Source organism: Pollicipes pollicipes, unplaced genomic scaffold, assembly GCF_011947565.3.
Source record: "Pollicipes pollicipes isolate AB1234 unplaced genomic scaffold, Ppol_2.1 Scaffold_1600;HRSCAF=1878_pilon_pilon_pilon, whole genome shotgun sequence".
Taxonomy (NCBI): domain Eukaryota; kingdom Metazoa; phylum Arthropoda; class Thecostraca; order Pollicipedomorpha; family Pollicipedidae; genus Pollicipes; species Pollicipes pollicipes.
The window spans coordinates 3,741,819-3,759,344 of NW_023595962.1; the positions used below are offsets into that span (position 1 = coordinate 3,741,819).

The 17,526-nt window shown below is 54.0% G+C and overlaps 1 protein-coding gene across 1 annotated transcript; it reads left to right on the forward strand.

Moving 5' to 3' along the window:
- The first annotated feature begins 358 nt into the window (after positions 1-358).
- Positions 359-2,860, forward strand: LOC119091345 (uncharacterized). Its single transcript, XM_037214089.1, has 2 exons — positions 359-2,130; positions 2,690-2,860. Exon 1 carries the CDS (start codon positions 361-363, stop codon positions 2,113-2,115), a length of 1,755 nt encoding a protein of 584 aa, XP_037069984.1. The 5' UTR covers positions 359-360; the 3' UTR covers positions 2,116-2,130; positions 2,690-2,860.
- The last annotated feature ends 14,666 nt before the right edge of the window (positions 2,861-17,526 follow it).

Below are 17,526 nucleotides of genomic sequence, written 5' to 3' on the forward strand. Positions count from 1 at the left end.
CTCAGGGCTGAGCTGGAGGACCGCACCGCACCGGGAGGGGTGCTCCTGGGCACCAACGATGTCGCCGAGGGAGACGATGTCGTCGGAAAGCTGTCTCTTGGACCTGTAGAAGGTGCAGCCGCACAAAATGAAGGCGCCGAGGAGTTTGGACAGTCTGTGCTGACCCAGGATCCCAGCTTGACTGAACGTATGCCTCCTCAGACGAGCATGCCTGGCGGACGAATGCCGGCAATGGAAGGCCAGGAACCGATGATGACGGAAGACATGCCACCACAGCCCAACATGCCCGGCATGCCCATGTCAGTCGGAAACGAAGGGGCCGTTATGGTGAACGGCAATGTCATGCCGCCGCATATGATGATGCCTGAAATGATGCCGATGCCGATGCCGATGCCACGTGACGGAGACGAGGACTCGCCGGTCATGGACAACGAGCCACCACACATGTCCGATGCATCCATGCCAGATGGCGAGAGTGAGGAATCAGGGATGATGGGTGTATTGGCGCCACATGATGTGGCATCAGAAATGCCGATTCAAGCTCGCGACGAACCCGAAATGATGGGTGATATGACGTCTCATATGATGACGCCAGGTATGCCGATGCAAAGCAGTGGTCCCGAGCCAGACCTGAGGGATGCCATGCCGCCCCACATGATGATGTCCGGCATGCCAATGCAAGATGCGGAAGAATCAAAAGTGACGAGTGATATTTCGCCACAGATGATGTCTGGCATGCCAGTGTTCCATGATGAAGAAGAGCAAGAGGAGCTCAGCCTTCCGCCACACATGATGATGCCCGGTATGCCGATGCAGGAGATGCCTGACATGCCTATGCAAGATGCTGAGGAGTCAAAAATGATGAGTGGTACGCCCCCACACACGGCTCCTGGCATGCCAATGCCACAAGGCGAAGACCAGGGATCAGAGATGATGGGCGTCATGCCACTGCACATGATGACGTCTGCTACGCCCATGCAGGATATGCCCGGTATGCCAATGCAGGACGGCGAGAGAAAATCCGAGATGTTAAATGCGATGGCACCGCATATGACGCTGGCTGGCATGCCAACACGAGAAGACGAAAACGCGCCGGAGATGATGGGCACCATGCCGCCACACATGATGGCGGGTATGCCGATGCCGGATGCCGGTATGCCGTTGGGTGGCGTGGCGCAGGCTCCTCCCCCCTCGTCAGATGCCACGCCCATGGCGGCCTCGGAGGGCGTTCCGGAGGGGTTCGGACCCCCGAAGACGGCTTCCGTGATCGAGAGCGACGAAGCTTTCGAGGACACCGTCGACGGAGAGCAGGACGGCCGACGCGGCGACTCGACGGAGCCCCACGGCGCACAGCCGGAGGCGCGGTTCGTGGATGACGGCGGTGAAACAGGTCGGCGCGAACTGGATGACGTCAGACCGGAGGGTGGTGCAACAGCGGACGACGAAGACGCCTCGGCACGACTGACCGCTCCCGATGATGACTTCCACGACGACGACGCTGTCGAGAACGCTTTGGAAGACGAAGCGGCTGGCCAGACTGCGCCGGGTAGCGACGCTTTCAGCGCCCGGCCTCGTCCCGTTCCTGCCGCCGATGAGTCGGCGAGCGATGCTGGCGACGGTATGTTTGACGTCCGTCCCAGCGTGCCGATCCGAGCTGAGGGAGAGACCGCTGAAGGAGAGCAGGGCCTTGGCCACGTGGACGATCGGGCAGAGATGATGTCAGAGGAGATGATGGCGGCTGGAAGCACTGAGTCCTCCAGCCCGGAGCACGTGGTGCCCGAGATGATGCTCGGCGAGGAGTTTGGTCAACGGTTCCGTGGGGACGATGACGCCCTCTTCCGCCAAGACCAGCCTCAACCATCGCCCGAAATATTCCCGGTCGATGAGGAACACTCGTTCGCCTTGTCCGGGGAGGCCGACGTGGTCGACCGCTTCGTGGACAGCGGCGTCGCCGCAGATGAAGCGCACCGCGACGATGATGTTGATGGCGGTGATGATGACGGTGCCTCGGACGGCCAGAGTCTGGCTGATCCGATGACCCGGCAGGGCACCGCCGATGACGAGGACGGCGAGGACGTCGCCCACTCGGCCATGCCTGACGAGCAGTCCTCGTGAGGAACATCCTGACAGGTCAGTGGTGGTCGAGGACCAACGGTCTGTCATCGGCCACAGTGCTGACATCGAGGCCGTGTATCCTGTCGCGAGAAAACCAGAGGTGCCAGCCGGGTAATTGTGAGGCGTTTAAAGCTCAGCTTAAATAGCTATCGAGAAAGTAGCCTGAGGCCCAGCCGTAACCTTGTTCCAGGAAAGGAATATCATACAAATAGCTCTAGACGAGAGACGCATTCAGCGGCTCGTATCTGCAAGGAGCCTAGATCAACAGCAATTCAGAAATTCTTACTGAGAACAGGATGAACTAAATATCTTAATAAACAGGAAGGTTGTTGAGGGCGCTCATTCAGTCGCTGCCGTTGTCTGCTAATGTATAGCTCACTTTTGCCTGAAGGTCAGCCTGTTAGTCATTTCCTACCGTACACAATCAAATGATTTGGTTTTACCATGTGAGATCAGCATTCCTCTACGCATCCACCTTGTTGTCAGTCATCAACGTGTTCGCATGCGAACGATAAAATGTCCCCGGGCTGCATGGCCAGCGATAGCATTTCGTGACCAAGCGTCCTTGTTACAGCCTCAGCACAGCTTCTGGCGACGGGCCGTAGTCTGTGCAGACCCGGAGGATCGGCACTGACAATCGTGACGTCACAAGAGACAGCACAGCTGAATGACAGCACAGCTGACTGACAGCACAGCTGATTCAGTATCGTCGGTGACCGTGAGAGATCGAGAGAGACTGAGAGATTGCATCTACTGAATGGTTACAACGGAACTAATGCGCACGAAAACCATTCCGATTGCGATAACGCCGCTATTGTTACGAGGACCAGCATTGTTGTTATTGTTATTGTTATTGTTCTTTGTCGTTACCACGTGCTAATAATTCCCGGCGCAGTGCATGTAACGGTGACGACCGCTCAGCGAAATCTTCCTGCTGCGCCCTCGCCTTTTCCGGGATTTATCTGGACGAAGATGTTACGGGCGGTGAGGGGGGGGGGGAGGTGGCAATGTAGTTCAGTATCCGTTGTTAGTTATAAAGCGTGGTGTGTGTAGAAGATCGCCATTGTAGCGAGCGGTCATTGCCATCAACTGTGGATCAATTCGTCAAGGGAGACTGTGCAATGCGCGACGGATGGGCTAGCGCGCCGCTGATTGGCCGGAAAGGACGCACACCCCCGAACTATTTCATGCCAGGTGACTCGGAGATGCCCTCGAGCCAGAGTGAAGGCTTGACTTCCCCGTCACCAACCCGTCTGCGCATGTTTCCCACGGCGTAAGACTCGCCGTGTTCTTTGGCTGCAGCGTCTCCGGGCTATTTTGACTGCTCCTTTAGGTCTGTGTCCAATCCTTGCTGCCGCCCTGGGGTCAAATAACACCTAATGGTGGTCGAAGTCCATTCAGGCCAATATAGACCGCCGAGTGGTGTTAAGGGTGGCTGCGGAGACCGGACCCAGCATCACCCCGCACGAAACTGAACCGAACCGAACCGAACCGAACCGAACCGAACCGAACCGAACCGAACCGAACCAAACCGAACCGAGCCGAGCCGAGCCCAACCGAGCCGAACCGAGCCGAACCAAACCGAACCGAACCGAGCCGAACCGAACCGAACCGAACTGAACCGAACCGAACCGAGCCGAACCGAACCGAGCCGAACCGAACCGAACGGAAGTCTCAACGCGCCAAGTCGTGCGGGCAATCTATCACAACTCCGCGCCCTCGGCCGAAACGACGTTCGTGACAGTTAGCCACGGCACGCCGAGTCCGCTTTTCACCGCGACACAGGCACGCCCCGGGTCTAAATCACCGGGAGGGGGGGGGAGGGGGCATCGGACCGGCGGCAGCGGTCACGCGTCGCGCTCGCCGGCGGTCTCCAGGCGTCTGATGGCGAGGTTCGTGACGGGGGTGCGAAACGGATGGAAATGGGGTTTGGTGTGCGCTGGATCCAGTCCGCTGTGTTCGCGGACAGCCATGGTGCAGATCTGGCTGACTCCTGGCCTCCTCAGGATTGATCAAATCCACGTCCGAATCACTGATCTCGCGATCAGTATATAACAGCTGGCCTCCATATTCAGTTCATGGTCACACATGGCACCGATTATCTTTCCCTTTGTGAAATCTGTTTGCGCGAGGGGCTAAATTCCAGGGCTGCTCCCGTACCTTGCCACCCTCCGAATTAGCCACGCCCGCGTCCGTCAGCACGTCCGGCCGCCGGCCCCGACACCCGGCCGTCATCAGGATGTTTTCACCTCCCCGCCCCGCCCCGCCGCCCCAGCCGGGCTTGCAGCTGCGCGGAGAGAGTGGATGCGCCGCTTCTGCCGCCGCCGCGCGTCATCTGTCGCCTGCGCGTCGCCCCCGGCGTTTCTCTCGCGGGCTTGCTCGCGGCGGGTGCGCGTGGTGTGTGGTCCGCGGAGCAACGTGTCCGAGGGGGAGGGGGAGGGGGCATGTCACCACCGTTCACCGGGCGTATTATGTCGACGTGCGCTCGGCGTGTACTCGGCGTGTACTTGGCGCGTACTCGGGGCTTCCCGTCCGCGCACGTGGCCGGGCCGTGTCTACGCGACCGTGTACTTCGCGCGCATTCTCGGGCGTTTATCGGAGGCGAATGCGTGGGTGTACCTCGCCGGCGTGCTGGTGCTTCCGACGCAAATTTCGGACATGCACTCCGCGCGTGTTCTCGGAACGAACACGCAGAGCGCCTGGTGCATTTTCGCACACCCGGCGTATCATAGTGTGCTGGGTGCCCGTCAAGTAGACCGTTATCCGCGATATACAGTGGGAGTATGTAATTCTGGCGCATGCGTCGCCTTTGCCCACCACGAATGCTGTGGATGGTGTATCGCGTGTGCGTTGTTAGCGTGCGCGCAGGGAGTGTATCGAGTGCCAACTGTAAACTATGTCGTAAGGTGGGACTGCTGAGCTATTTATTATTGCTACGTTTTAACAAAAAATATACTACAGAAACCTTCGGCACGCCTGTTCTCGACAAACAAGTGGCGAACGAGAACAAAGGCCAAACTCCTCCCGGAGACGACGGATAGGTTCTCGGTCTCCAATTCTTGTGGCGAGCGGAGAGATGACCACCTCAGGTAACCTCGTAGGAGTAAAAAATACGTCATTATCAGCTGAAGCGGGAGAAAACGACACAAGCAGCCTTAAATCATGACACAGCAAATCTGCCTGGTCAGGAGAACCTCAAACGACACCAGGACCTCGTCAGCAGGGCCGGAACGACACCAAGATCTCGTCAGGAGGCCGGTATCTCGCCGGGATCTCTGCGGTGCTCGAGCTTTGCTACCGCATCGCAAAATCTGTTTAATAGCAGCTTCTCCCTGTTTTGTGCAGCACTTCCTGCTGTAATGCTTAATTTCCACCGATTATCTGAGCCGTGCGCCAGCTGAGGAGCACCTAAGCTGCATTCGCAGCAGGGTGACCGACAAATAATATTTGCTGCTGAAGTCACTTATGACGTCATACTCGATGGATTCTTGGCTTTTTGGTGACTGCAGCGATACGTAGGACAACGATTTTACGTGACGTCACGCAGAAACTTTACCAGACGCGCAGAACGTCTTTTCCGCGATTCGGTCGAGGTGAAACAGAAATGACGTAACAGATTCGATTATACACAAGTAACTCAGAGTGGCCGGGACGGATCACGAGTGATAAAAAAGTGTTTTATATGCTACGGACAGGCAAATTTACGTGATTCATTGTTAGCGTGTAGGACGCACAAAGGAAAACTGATTGTCTTTGCATGTGCAGTCATCGTCACGGCAATTACAAAAATGCTAACGGAAAACTTGTTGCACTGCGACCAAGTCCGGCAAAGGCTCTACCAAACCATGTAGAATAAAACGTTCTTGATACACTGCAACTACACCTTAATGTTTTTCGCTGCCGAAGTGAACTATGATAAATTTAAAATGTTTTTTACAGACTCGCGATCTCACGTGTTCCAATTGGTGCAGTTTTGGACCTGTGTTTCATCTTAGAGCATATAATCAGAGTGCAATCGGTGCCGTGTGCTGCAAGCGAAGTGCTTTGCAAACTTACGCAAGTTTCTCTTCCCAATGTCGGGCATTATTGTGTGCATTCGTCCTGCTGGTTTTAATGTGCATCTGAGCCCGACATAAAAGAGATTGAGGGTCGTCTAACTCATAGACAAGACATTAGTAATAGCCTTATCCCTCGGAGAAAAACCAGGAGAATGGAGATATAGATGCGCTGATATTTTGGCAACATGCCTTTATCGAAACAATAGCAAAAGTCTTCGCTAATGCGCTGGACGGCTTACGTAATTTTGAACCGAATAGCAGCCGTCAGAAAGTGCTAACTGAAACTCTCAAGAACCCAGAAAAACTAGCTAAAACTCAACTACACATTGTATTCTTAGTCGCCTAACTCGTTTCCATAGCCGTGGACAAATGGCTCCGAGAAGTCCTGCGTTCCTTGTGGATTACTTCAAATTTATAACTAGATCCCTGCTTTTTGACATGCTGCTTCTAGATTTCCTGCTGAAAAAAGTCGGGACTCTTTTCCGTTCAAACGTTATTTACGCTACTTGCGCCTCACCTGGATAGTCCGGAACGCCGCCAGCACCTTGTCAGGAGAGCCCCAATCGCCACCAGGACTTCATCAGGAGGGCTGGAACGCCACTATGACCTCGCCAGGAGACCCCTGAACGCCATGCCGTGGAGCACCGTCCCATCTTAGACCCACAAGCTGACGCCAGAGGGGGTGAGCGGGACGTTTGTGCAGGCGGCCTGTCAGCTGCGCTGTTGTTTTGGAGCGTGGTCCGGCGGGGTCGCTGTTTTGGGCATCAATTTTTGCCATCTTTGCGCGTTATATCTTGAGTTGCCATGGAGCGAGCTGGGTAAAGACGTATGCAGACAAGCGCAGCTGTGGGGAATCAACTGCCGGCACGCGAAAACTACTGTTTTGGCTGTCTCCTATATCCTTACTTTTTGAATGGTCCCTACAACTTTCTGGAATGTCCTTTTTATATGTCCTTACTCCTTCGCACGTGGTAGGGCAGCAAGCCTCGCGCCTTTACAATCATCGGCCACCTCACTGTACTGAGAAGAAAAAGTCAAAGCAGTGTGCGGCGTTGGTCGAGATACGAGATGGTACGCATTGTTTAGATTTGCAGTGAACGCCGACGAATTTCTTGAAAACCATAGTTGAGAAGACCAACTATCTATATGCGATCTTTATTCTAAAAAAATGCGATAACAAAGTCCTGTATGGTGTTGTGTCTGATTTCAACTTTTTTCGGCTCACATTTGCTACGTCTTTCTCCAAGACGACTGAAGCGTTGGTTCAATCATCTATCTTGCGCGGCTCGACACTGTCGTTGTCACGCTTACGTGAGCCCATGTCGCAAGAAGCGATTTGACCATTAGTTTACTTTATTCATGCTTTAGAGTACCGGCTATTTCGACGCTTTCCGCAGGTATGTCCCACAAGGCATCCACACACCGCGTGCGCATTGCTGCTATGTCCAGCAACGCGTTCGATAGAGAACAGATCAACGCAACATATCTGACGCTTTACAAAAGAGCGTACATTGATTATGTGAAACGGAAGTGTGGAGAACACGTGATTTTACGATAACGTAATTTATAGACCAGCATGTGGTTATGCTCAACTGGCAGAGTCATTACATGATTGCGAAAAACTACAGAGAGGACCACAATCCTTACCAATACCCTGACAGTTAAAACCGACCGAGACTTATTTCAGAATGACACAGCGTGTTAGGTTTTGGTGCTGAGTCTCATCCCGAGGTCATCACCGGCTTCGGCAACGATGGTGGGGGGGGGGGGGGGAGGGGGTGGAGTAGGAGGGACCCACAGCCATCGATCTCCCCTGAGGCAGAAACCACTTGGGAAAACGCGGATGCGCGGCGAAAGTGAAGATAAGTGCGTACTAACACGATTATGGATTTCACGAAAGACGTCCGTCATATAATGCCGCGCAACTGAAGCAAAATATTTTACCCGCTACCAGCGCCGTAGCGACGGACGCTGCGCAGATGCCCCGGCAGGGCGTAACGCCAAAAATCGCCGCCAGGCGGCGTCAGCCTCCACCGTGGAGTTTACCGAGATGGCGCCACCAGCGTGCCGAGCGCCAGACGGCGTCACTAGCGGCACGGGGGAGGATAAGCCGGGAGAGCTGCTGGGGTCAGAGGGATAGAGGGATGGAAGAGGTGGAGGCGGGCAGTTCGGGAGGGGGGGGGGGGGTGAGGGTGGAATGATAGGGTGTGATGGGCCGAGCCCATCATGTTTCACACCGCAGCGCCGCGGTGGTGTGGTCCAGGCGGCCGGACCGGTCAGGTCCGACGGACCATGGGACCAGAGACCAGGTGGCCGTCACAGGAGACAAACGCCGAGTCGGGTCGGGGTCACAGACGCCAGACACAGAGCCGAAGGTGCACGAGGCAATGAGCGCAGCCGCGGGAGGCAGACGCAGGTCAGAGGTCCAGGAGGCAGCCGACGGTCCGCTGCAGACGTAGACGCAGACACAGGCCGGAGGTCCAGGAGGCAGCCGACGGTCCGCCGCAGACGCAGGTCAGAGGTCCAGGAGGCAGCCGACGGTCCGCCGCAGACGCAGGCCGGAGGTCCAGGAGGCAGCCGACGGTCCGCCGCAGACGCAGACGCAGACGCAGGCCAGAGGTTCAGGAGGCAGCCGACGGTCCGCCGCAGACGCAGGCCAGAGGTTCAGGAGGCAGCCGACGGTCCACCGCAGACGCAGACCGGAGGTCCAGGAGGCAGCCGACGGTCCCCCGCAGACGCAGGCCGGAGGTCCAGGAGGCAGCCGACGGTCCCCCGCAGACGCAGGCCGGAGGTCATATGCCAGAGACAGTTCGCTTCAGGCTTAGTTGCTGGGACCAACAGCGCTTGTTAACCTGGTGCGCAGACACATAGTTGGCAGCGCTGTAACGCGGCCACAGGTGGCCACGCAGGTGGTGAGAGCCGTGGACGTCCGGCCTCTTCTCAGCCTCCGGCAGGCGGCTGTTGAGATGACTCAGATGATTGACTCAGATGATTGACTCAGATGAGATGACTCAGAGATGACTCCTGCTCGGGCCGGGTCCGCTTGGTATCTGTAACAATACGAAAAATGACCACCACTAACCGCATCTACGTACACACTTTTGGACTTTGGTTTATACTAAAAAAGACCGGCAGGAACTTCGGGTGTAAATTTTATCGGATTTAACGGAATGCGTCGTGAAAGAACGCGGGAACTGGCGAGTCAGTACAGCCAAAAGGTCGGTTTTCAACGCATTCTGCTAAGATTCGTGCCGCGTCCATGAATAAGTTAATTTCAAAAGGTGCCATTTTGGTACTCATACTGGCACTGAGATCCGGCACTATATGAAGCCGGAAGTCTAGAAGTTCAAGAGTCCAGCAGAGGAGTCAGAACCAATAGGAATATTGCCCGACTGGCAAACCAATAGCAGCTTAGGGCCCTGTCTGGTGGCGGCGCCTGAGTGAACGTGCCGTTCATGGCAGGTCAAGTGAAGGTCAGATCAGAGCACTGAAGTTCGTCGCTGGCCGAGCAGCATGGAGCGTGACATAGTTGGGGCGTCTGTTCGCCGTCAAACAACGCTCACAGCATTAGAACGAACTAGGAAGATGCTATCTGTTCACCGTCACCGTCGTTCAACATCGCCCACAGCATTAGAGCGAACTAGGAAGATGCTATCTGTTCACCGTCAAACATCGCTCACAGCATTAGAGCGAACTAGGAAGATGTTACCTGTTCGCCGCCAAGCATCACTCACAGCATAAGAGCAAACTAGATATATACTAAGCACAAACACAAGATAACTTAGAATGAACTTTGGAAATGCGCTGGCTAATGATGTCTGGCGTAGCAGCCAACCAAAGCCAGCGCGACAGTGACGCTGCGCTGTGGTGAACACAGGCGAGAGGCTTGTCTCCACACACGGAGGCCCTGACCCAGGGCGTCTGACTCAGAGTCAGCCACAGAGCACGCCGCGTGTCCGGGCGAAATCGTGCACCGACGTCAAGATTCAGTACCGATTTTCACCGCACCGCAGCGCTACTGTCGTGCAAGCTATGCTCAGGTTACGGCGGCTTCAGTCAGCTGGCTCAGTCAGCTGGCTCTCCACCTGCAACAGGCCAGGTGGCGAGCCAGCAGAGCTCAGTGAGAGAGCGAGCCACACCCGGTGTGCGTCATAACCCCTCCTATGACTGGACCTAAGGGTTCGATCGCTCGTGACGTACCTGGGTCCGACTTCGTGTTAGAGCAGGACGTGCATGGTGCGGCTGATGCTGAATGTACGCGTTGGGATGCAGAGGTCATAAAGTAACTGGCGAGAGCTGGGTGTGCCGATCCTATCTGAGCTCACAAGACGCAGCTGACCTTGTGTTGACCTCATCCCGACCTCATGCCCCACGCTGACCTTACGCTGACCTTATGCCATCAGAGCTGACCCCACGCAACTGATGTGCAGAACTGATGCCGAGTGACCAGCTTGAGGTCGTCTAAGATAAACTTAACAAAACAATCATGTTTGTCTGCTAATGATATCGACCACAAAATCGCCAACACTTAGCAGATAGATGAATAGTGAGGAGAAGTAATCGAAGAAGCCTGGTTATCACCGCCGAGGCTCCTTCGACTGCTTCTGACCACACCATCCCCCTGTCTGTGAACTGCTGGCGACACTGAAATGCAATGAGTGCTCTAGAGTACAGCCACTAAAGTCACAAAACCATGCCGTACCTGAAGCAGCTTCCAGGGAGGAGGCAGCGTCATTCTCAGCGCTTGGACCTGTTGCCCTGCTCTCCTGTGTTTGCAGATCATCGCAGGGGCTGATCTGCTGTTGGAGGCCCCGTTTGTGGAGTCCTCACAGCGGCGGCAGCGGCGGCGGCGCCACCACCACGCTTGATATCGGGATTGATGCTCTGAGCCGGGTCCTTCTCAGCTGACTTCGTTTTGAACAGGCCCGCGCTCATTGCCGGCCAGATGTATCTCTGCTGTGTCTGTGACTGTCCTCATGCCCCTGCTGTGTTTGTGATCGTCCACATGCCCCTGCTGTGGGGCTGTCTTCATACCCCTGCTGTGTTTGTGACTGTCTTCATGCCCCTGCTGTTTTTGTGACTGTTCTCGTGGCCCTGCTGTGTCTCCGACTGTCTTCATGCCCCTCCTGTGTTTGTGACTGTCCTCATGTCCCTGCTGTGTTTGTGACTGTCCTCATGTCCCTGCTGTGTTTGTGACTTTCCTCATGCCCCTGCTGTGTTTGCGACTGTCCTCATGCCCCTGCTGTGTCTGCGACTGTCCTTATGCCCGTGCTGTGTCTGTGACTATCCTAATTCTTGCTGTGCTTGTGGCTGTCATCATACCCCTGCTGTGTCTGTGGCTGCCCTCATACCCCTGCTGTGCCTGAAACTGTCCTGATTTCCCTGCCGTGTCTGTGGTTGCTTTCATACTCCTGATGTTCCTGTAGCTGTCCTCATGTCCCTGCTGTGTCTGTGGTTATCCTCATGTCACTTCTATGTCTGTGTCTGTTCTTCTGCTGTGTATGTGGCCGTCCTCATGCCTCTGCTGTTTCTGTGGATCTCCTGATAACCCTGCTGTTTCTGTGGCTGACCCCGTAACCCTGCTGTTCCTGTGGCTATTTTTTGGTCCACGCTGCAGTTTTTACTGCTCTGTGGCATTCTGTGCCCATCCTCAGGTCCTCACGGTGTGCATGATTGTCCCTGCGTCAACACTGCGTCTGTGGCTGTGCCGTGTGCCGGTGGGGGTCTGCTCTTGCCTTCGCGTCCCTGCCACGATTGCAGCTATAAACACAGCTGGACTTACAGGGCCTCAGTTCCATGGCCACACTGCTCAGCGTTCACTGTGCTGATAGGTCTTCTTTCTTCCATCCCTGTGTGCCTGCTGTGCCTGTGTGTCTTTCATGCCCATGTGTTCACTGTGCCCGCTGTGTCCTTGTGCCCCTGTGTCCATTGTGTCCGTTGCGGCTATGATCGTGGTCGCGTCTCCGCGCCTGAGTGCTGTGGCCACACATGTCTGCCTGGCGCCCCTCCCGGCCCGGTCAGACCGCCGCCGGCTCCCCCGCCGTTAACCCCAGGGACCAGTCTGCCGGCTCCCCCGCCGTCAGCCCCAGGGACCAGTCCGCCGGCTCCCCCGCCGTCAGCTCTAGGACCAGTCCGCCGGCTCCCCCGCCGTCACCTCTAGGACCAGTCCGCCGGCTCCCCCACCGTCAGCCCCAGGGACCAGTCCGCCGGCTCCCCCGCCGTCAGCCCCAGGGACCAGTCCGCCGGCTCCCCCGCCGTCAGCCCCAGGGTCCAGTCCGCCGGCTCCCCCGCCGTCAGCCCCAGGGACTAGTCCACCGGCTCCCCCGCCGCCAGCCCCAGGGACTAGTCCACTGGTTTGTCGTCTCGTTCCGGCCGTCCATGTCTGTCCGTTAAGTTCCACTCACGCATTGTCCCACCGCTCCTCGCTCCTCCCACCGCTCTTCGTCACGCGCCTCCCGATCAGCCACAACAGGATTCTCGCTCGGCACGCCGAATCATACCATGCATTCAATCATACCGAATCAATCAATCATGCCTTGCATTCAACGGTAGCCTGACACTCAGGAAGGAAGTGAAGGGGTACGATCGGGGCTCGGACTGGGCACGTGGGCGGGCTTGGAACGAAACACAGCGAGCAGCGATCAGTGCATTCGGAATAGAACCTGCAAGGTTAACATGACGCAGTGGTCTCAGAAACTTTTCGTTAGCTTTAGGTATCGCTCTGCGCATCAGCATTAGTTCTAGCAATGTCTGAGAGCTATCAGAGCTACGTCTCTCAGCTTCCCACTTGAGACGACTGGCGCCGAGCGGGTGGCGAGGCGCGGGCGAGGGCGCCGTACCTTCGGCGGTGTTGTTCGACGGCGGACACCGTCCCTCCGGCAGACTCCACGTCCCTCGCAGGCACTCGATCTGAAGCCAGCACAACGGTCCCGCCGTACGGTTACACTGAATCTATGGCATTGAGGCCATGTATGTCGTCATTGATGAGGAAGGCTGTGGGTTAGGGCTGGTGGAGATGTTCTCTCCAATTTTGCTCGCAAAATGCTCGTTTTTCATGTTTGTTTCACCCAAAATCAATTTTCAGGTGAGGTTCCCCCAGATTCCAGTTTTATATCCCATTCCTGGTTTGTTAACCCACTCTCGGAGACGTGGCTGAAAAGTGACGTCAAACGCCAACGTCAGATATTTGGTCTCTCTCGATCTAGGAGACGATTGGAAACCTGTAGCGGTCACTGAGAATTGATCCCTGGCCGGGAACTCAGATGATTAAGCGAACAACTACCCAGGGCAAGAAACACGAGACCAGGACCTCAGATAATTAAGCAAATAGTACTCAAAGCAACAAACAACAGCGTTTCCCGGTCAACCGAAGACAACAGCTCAGGGTTCACGACAATCGTATATATGGGCATACGAATGGACACGTAGACGCATCGCGGCATGTCAGCTGACAGAATGACAGAAATGACATGAATGAATGACAGAATGACAGAAATGTACCTCACCGTTCTCTGAGTGCCGTCCCAGCAGGTGACATTGATGGTTGCCAGATCCAGCCCAGTCATGTTGGTGAGCACACCATCTGGCAACTCCCCTCGCGAATCTGGTAGTGCGCTTTCACAGCTTGTAGACACTGGAAAAGCGCAAAGCAGTTCCCTGCCGTCAATGCGCTGCAGTTTGGCGGTGAAGAGCATAGCATTCCTAAATTTGGGGAGCACTGGAGCACTCAGTATTGCAACTGCTAAGTAAAACATTTAGCACAGGGCAGATGACTCCTCAAACATTGCTAGTGCTTCCGGGTCGCAGAATATAACAGCGAGTCGTCGTTTCCCTTTTCTCCAAGCACAACGCACATCGTCGATTGTTAAGCTGGTAAGTGTGATGCAAAGAACATTAACAGCTGGCATCACACTTGCTGATGTGTGCTGGACTGGAACCTATATGAGGGAGGCCGCTACGTCAGAGGACCATTTGACGATTATTGCCTACTTGGTTTCATTTCAAAAGACGACAAACAGGAACAGAGAACACGTCACAAGGAGCCATGAATCGGTCACCAGACTTAAATCGGAACATCGCCCGCGAGAATAAAAAAAATAAAACATAGGGCGAAGGGCAAATGGCATCTCATGATGGAAAATTTGTTCCATATTGAAAAAAGGACAGCTGTATTTACCAGCCAAGAAAACCGCTAAATGAACAAACCACGCACACATTATTATCATGGACACACACACACCACAACACACACACACACACACACACACACACACACACACACACACACACACACACACACACACACACACACATATATATATATATATATATATATATATATATATATATATATATATATATATTACTAATTATGCTATCTTAACATCAGCTGGCGTTCATTTTGATCAGCTTTAGCACGGGCACGGCCCCTCTGGACGGCCAGAGTCTACGCCGCCATTATGGTTTTATGAAAAGCGTGCGAACTATATAAGGGTGCATCCTTCGTCTAAGCGAACGCGCGCCCGGGTAGATTTGACCTCCCGGAAGATTTTGCAAGCAATTTTGGAACGGCGCGTTGTGACCGCGCCATTTTTGCATAGATGTAACGAACTGAATAATGGATGTTTTGGCTAACAAAATTAGATTTGCCATGTAAGGTCGCTGACCTGTGGCAGGTCAAAGTTAGGCTGTGGTTGTCCGCGAGGGTATTGTCCAGGGAATCGTTCAATCTGATGTGACAACGGAGTGTTGAGGGCAGCCATGCATATCTGAGAAAGTTTCTCAGGTAATAGAGCAACTTAAGAATTACCATAAATCTATTGACCTAGCGTCAAGTGTAAAGGTCGGGCTGTTGTATGGGCTGGTTTCTGGTGCTCAACTGGAAGTTATTTTCTTTTGAATCGGTAACCACACTGGACGTCCTCCACGGACTTCTTTTAGGTCAGAGCAGGCCATTGACCTAATATGACCCAGGCTAACATTTGTCCTAGGAGCATCACCTACCGTGATCCACGACACTTAGTCAAATGCAAAAATCAAGACAATTTCGTAAGTTCTTAATGTCATGACTTTCTGAAAGGAAAAAGGTCACTATGATTTATGAAATATTGATGGCCCTTTACTTGCAACGCGTGACTAGGCTTAGGGTGGTTGCATGAGAAGGTCTAAGGAACTATGGACCAATTGGAGTTGGGCATTGTTTGGCTTTATTTGGCCCAAACCTGTGAAATCAAATTTTGACAGAAGTGAGTTCACATGCAAGATAATTCTTCCTGTGAATTTTAGGTCTCTAACGCCCTTATTTTCGGGGGAATCATGGGACAAAATTTACGCCCACTCAAGCGAGAGGTATTCAACTGACCAACCGGGCGCATGTTAAGGAAACCAGATTCTGAAGCCGCTGGCAACATTCCATATGAAGAGACAAATTAAGCAAAATGCTGTCTTTTTACTGTCCTCGAGTGTAATCATAGAGGTGTTGACCAGCGCCGCCTTCAATCCGTCCTCGCACACTCGCCATCACGGAATGTAGGCCGATGCAAGAAACACCGTCTACCGGTCGCCATTTTCTGCCACACGAAAATTAATGCTGTATTTTGGTATCTTGGGCAAGGTACGTTGCAACATTTGTGGTGGCAAAATTGTCTGGTAAGAGACAGAAAATTATATTGATATTGGCGAGCAAAGACCACGCTTTCCGGCAGGTAAAATAGCACAACCATGTTGCCGGGCTGACAGGTGCGGGTAGACGACTTTGCAAGCTTCAGAGCCCTCTCAGTCAGCTTGGGCCGTTTCAGTGCTGTGCCACCAAGGAGAAAGGTGGGTGGCTGGGCCACACTGCGGCTATGCGTGGGACACGCGCAACCAAAACACTCCCCGCGCTGAGACCCTCTTCGCGGTTTTGTGGGCGCTCGAGCTCGGGTGCCTCCCGCCAGGCAGGCACTTAATCCAGCCCGTGGCTGACGGCCGCGGGTCGCCCGGGGCGGTGGGACGTTGTGGGACATCAGGATGCCGTGGTGATGGATAGATGGTGGAAGGACGGAGTGACGCCAGAAGTCGCGCCCAACGATACCTGTGCCAGGCGATAATCGGTTTGCTTCGACGCATGTCGTTTATCGTTTAAGCGGTCCGTCGTCATTAGTACTTAAATTTTTGAAGAACAAACTCATTTAAGAAATAGAACTGCTTTTCAACGAGCTCACACTCACCGTTGCACATCTCAACGGCCGTCCAGCCGGTGGCCGTGCAGGTGGCGTTCTGCGATCGAGCGCCGGACGCCATCTGCCAGCCGATCCTACAACTATATGTCATCACGCTGCCAATAGATGTCTCGTTCCCTTCCACGGATGTCGTCTCGCTTTGAAAAGCGGGAGGACCTGGGACAGTCTGGAGAAGAATAAAATAGCGTTATAAGATGTGAGATTTTTCAACATCACGTGCAAATTCGCGATGCTTAGCACATTGGATACACCAATAGACACTTCCGCCCGTAATCACGCATCACACAATAGACACTTCCGCCGTAATCACGCGCCGGCAATTTCCAATGCTCACGGTCGCAGGGGAGTAGAGGCAATGTCTCCAGCCATCCCGTCAGAGTACAGACGGTGGTCTGCTCAGACTGCCCGTCTGCCGTCTGCAGCCTCTCGGAGCAGAGAAACCGGCCCTGCTCTCCGACTGATGTGTTGGAGGTGGTGATGTTGGAGTTCAGCGGCTTGAGTGCCTCCAGGTCTGGGTCAAGACAACCTGCAGGGGAGGCGAGCGTGATGCCCCCAGTGGAGATATAATATGCCCCCAGTGGAGATATAAATTCCCAGTGGGGCGAGATAATCTATCAGTCAGCATACTTCTAACGCCACAGCGCCGCGCCCTTCTAAAACCTCTGATAACTACGTTTTACACCGACCAGTTTCGAGATCCCCCACATTGACCAATGTCGAGCAATCTCACTTCTGGATCACGACCCTGCAGAGAAAGCGGAAAGAAGTGGCGCCTGCTTAAGAGCAAGATCAAAGGATGTGTGCACATCATGAAGAACAGGAATTTTGAAGGAGAGGTTATTTTTAAACATTCGTCGCCTTAGCTTGTCTTTTACGAGTTATTCTCTGTACTGATTGTTTCTGATGATCTGTGGAAATTGATAGTACGTGTTATGACACCTGACCATTGCAACGGTATATGTATATATATATATATATATATATATATATATATATATATATATATATATATATATATATATTTATGTTTGTTGAAAGCCACTGCAAGCCGACCACATAGCACATCAGCTTAGCTTTTGCCAGACACGAAATGACAACAGGGACACGGTACTTTCACAACAATATCCTGCAGC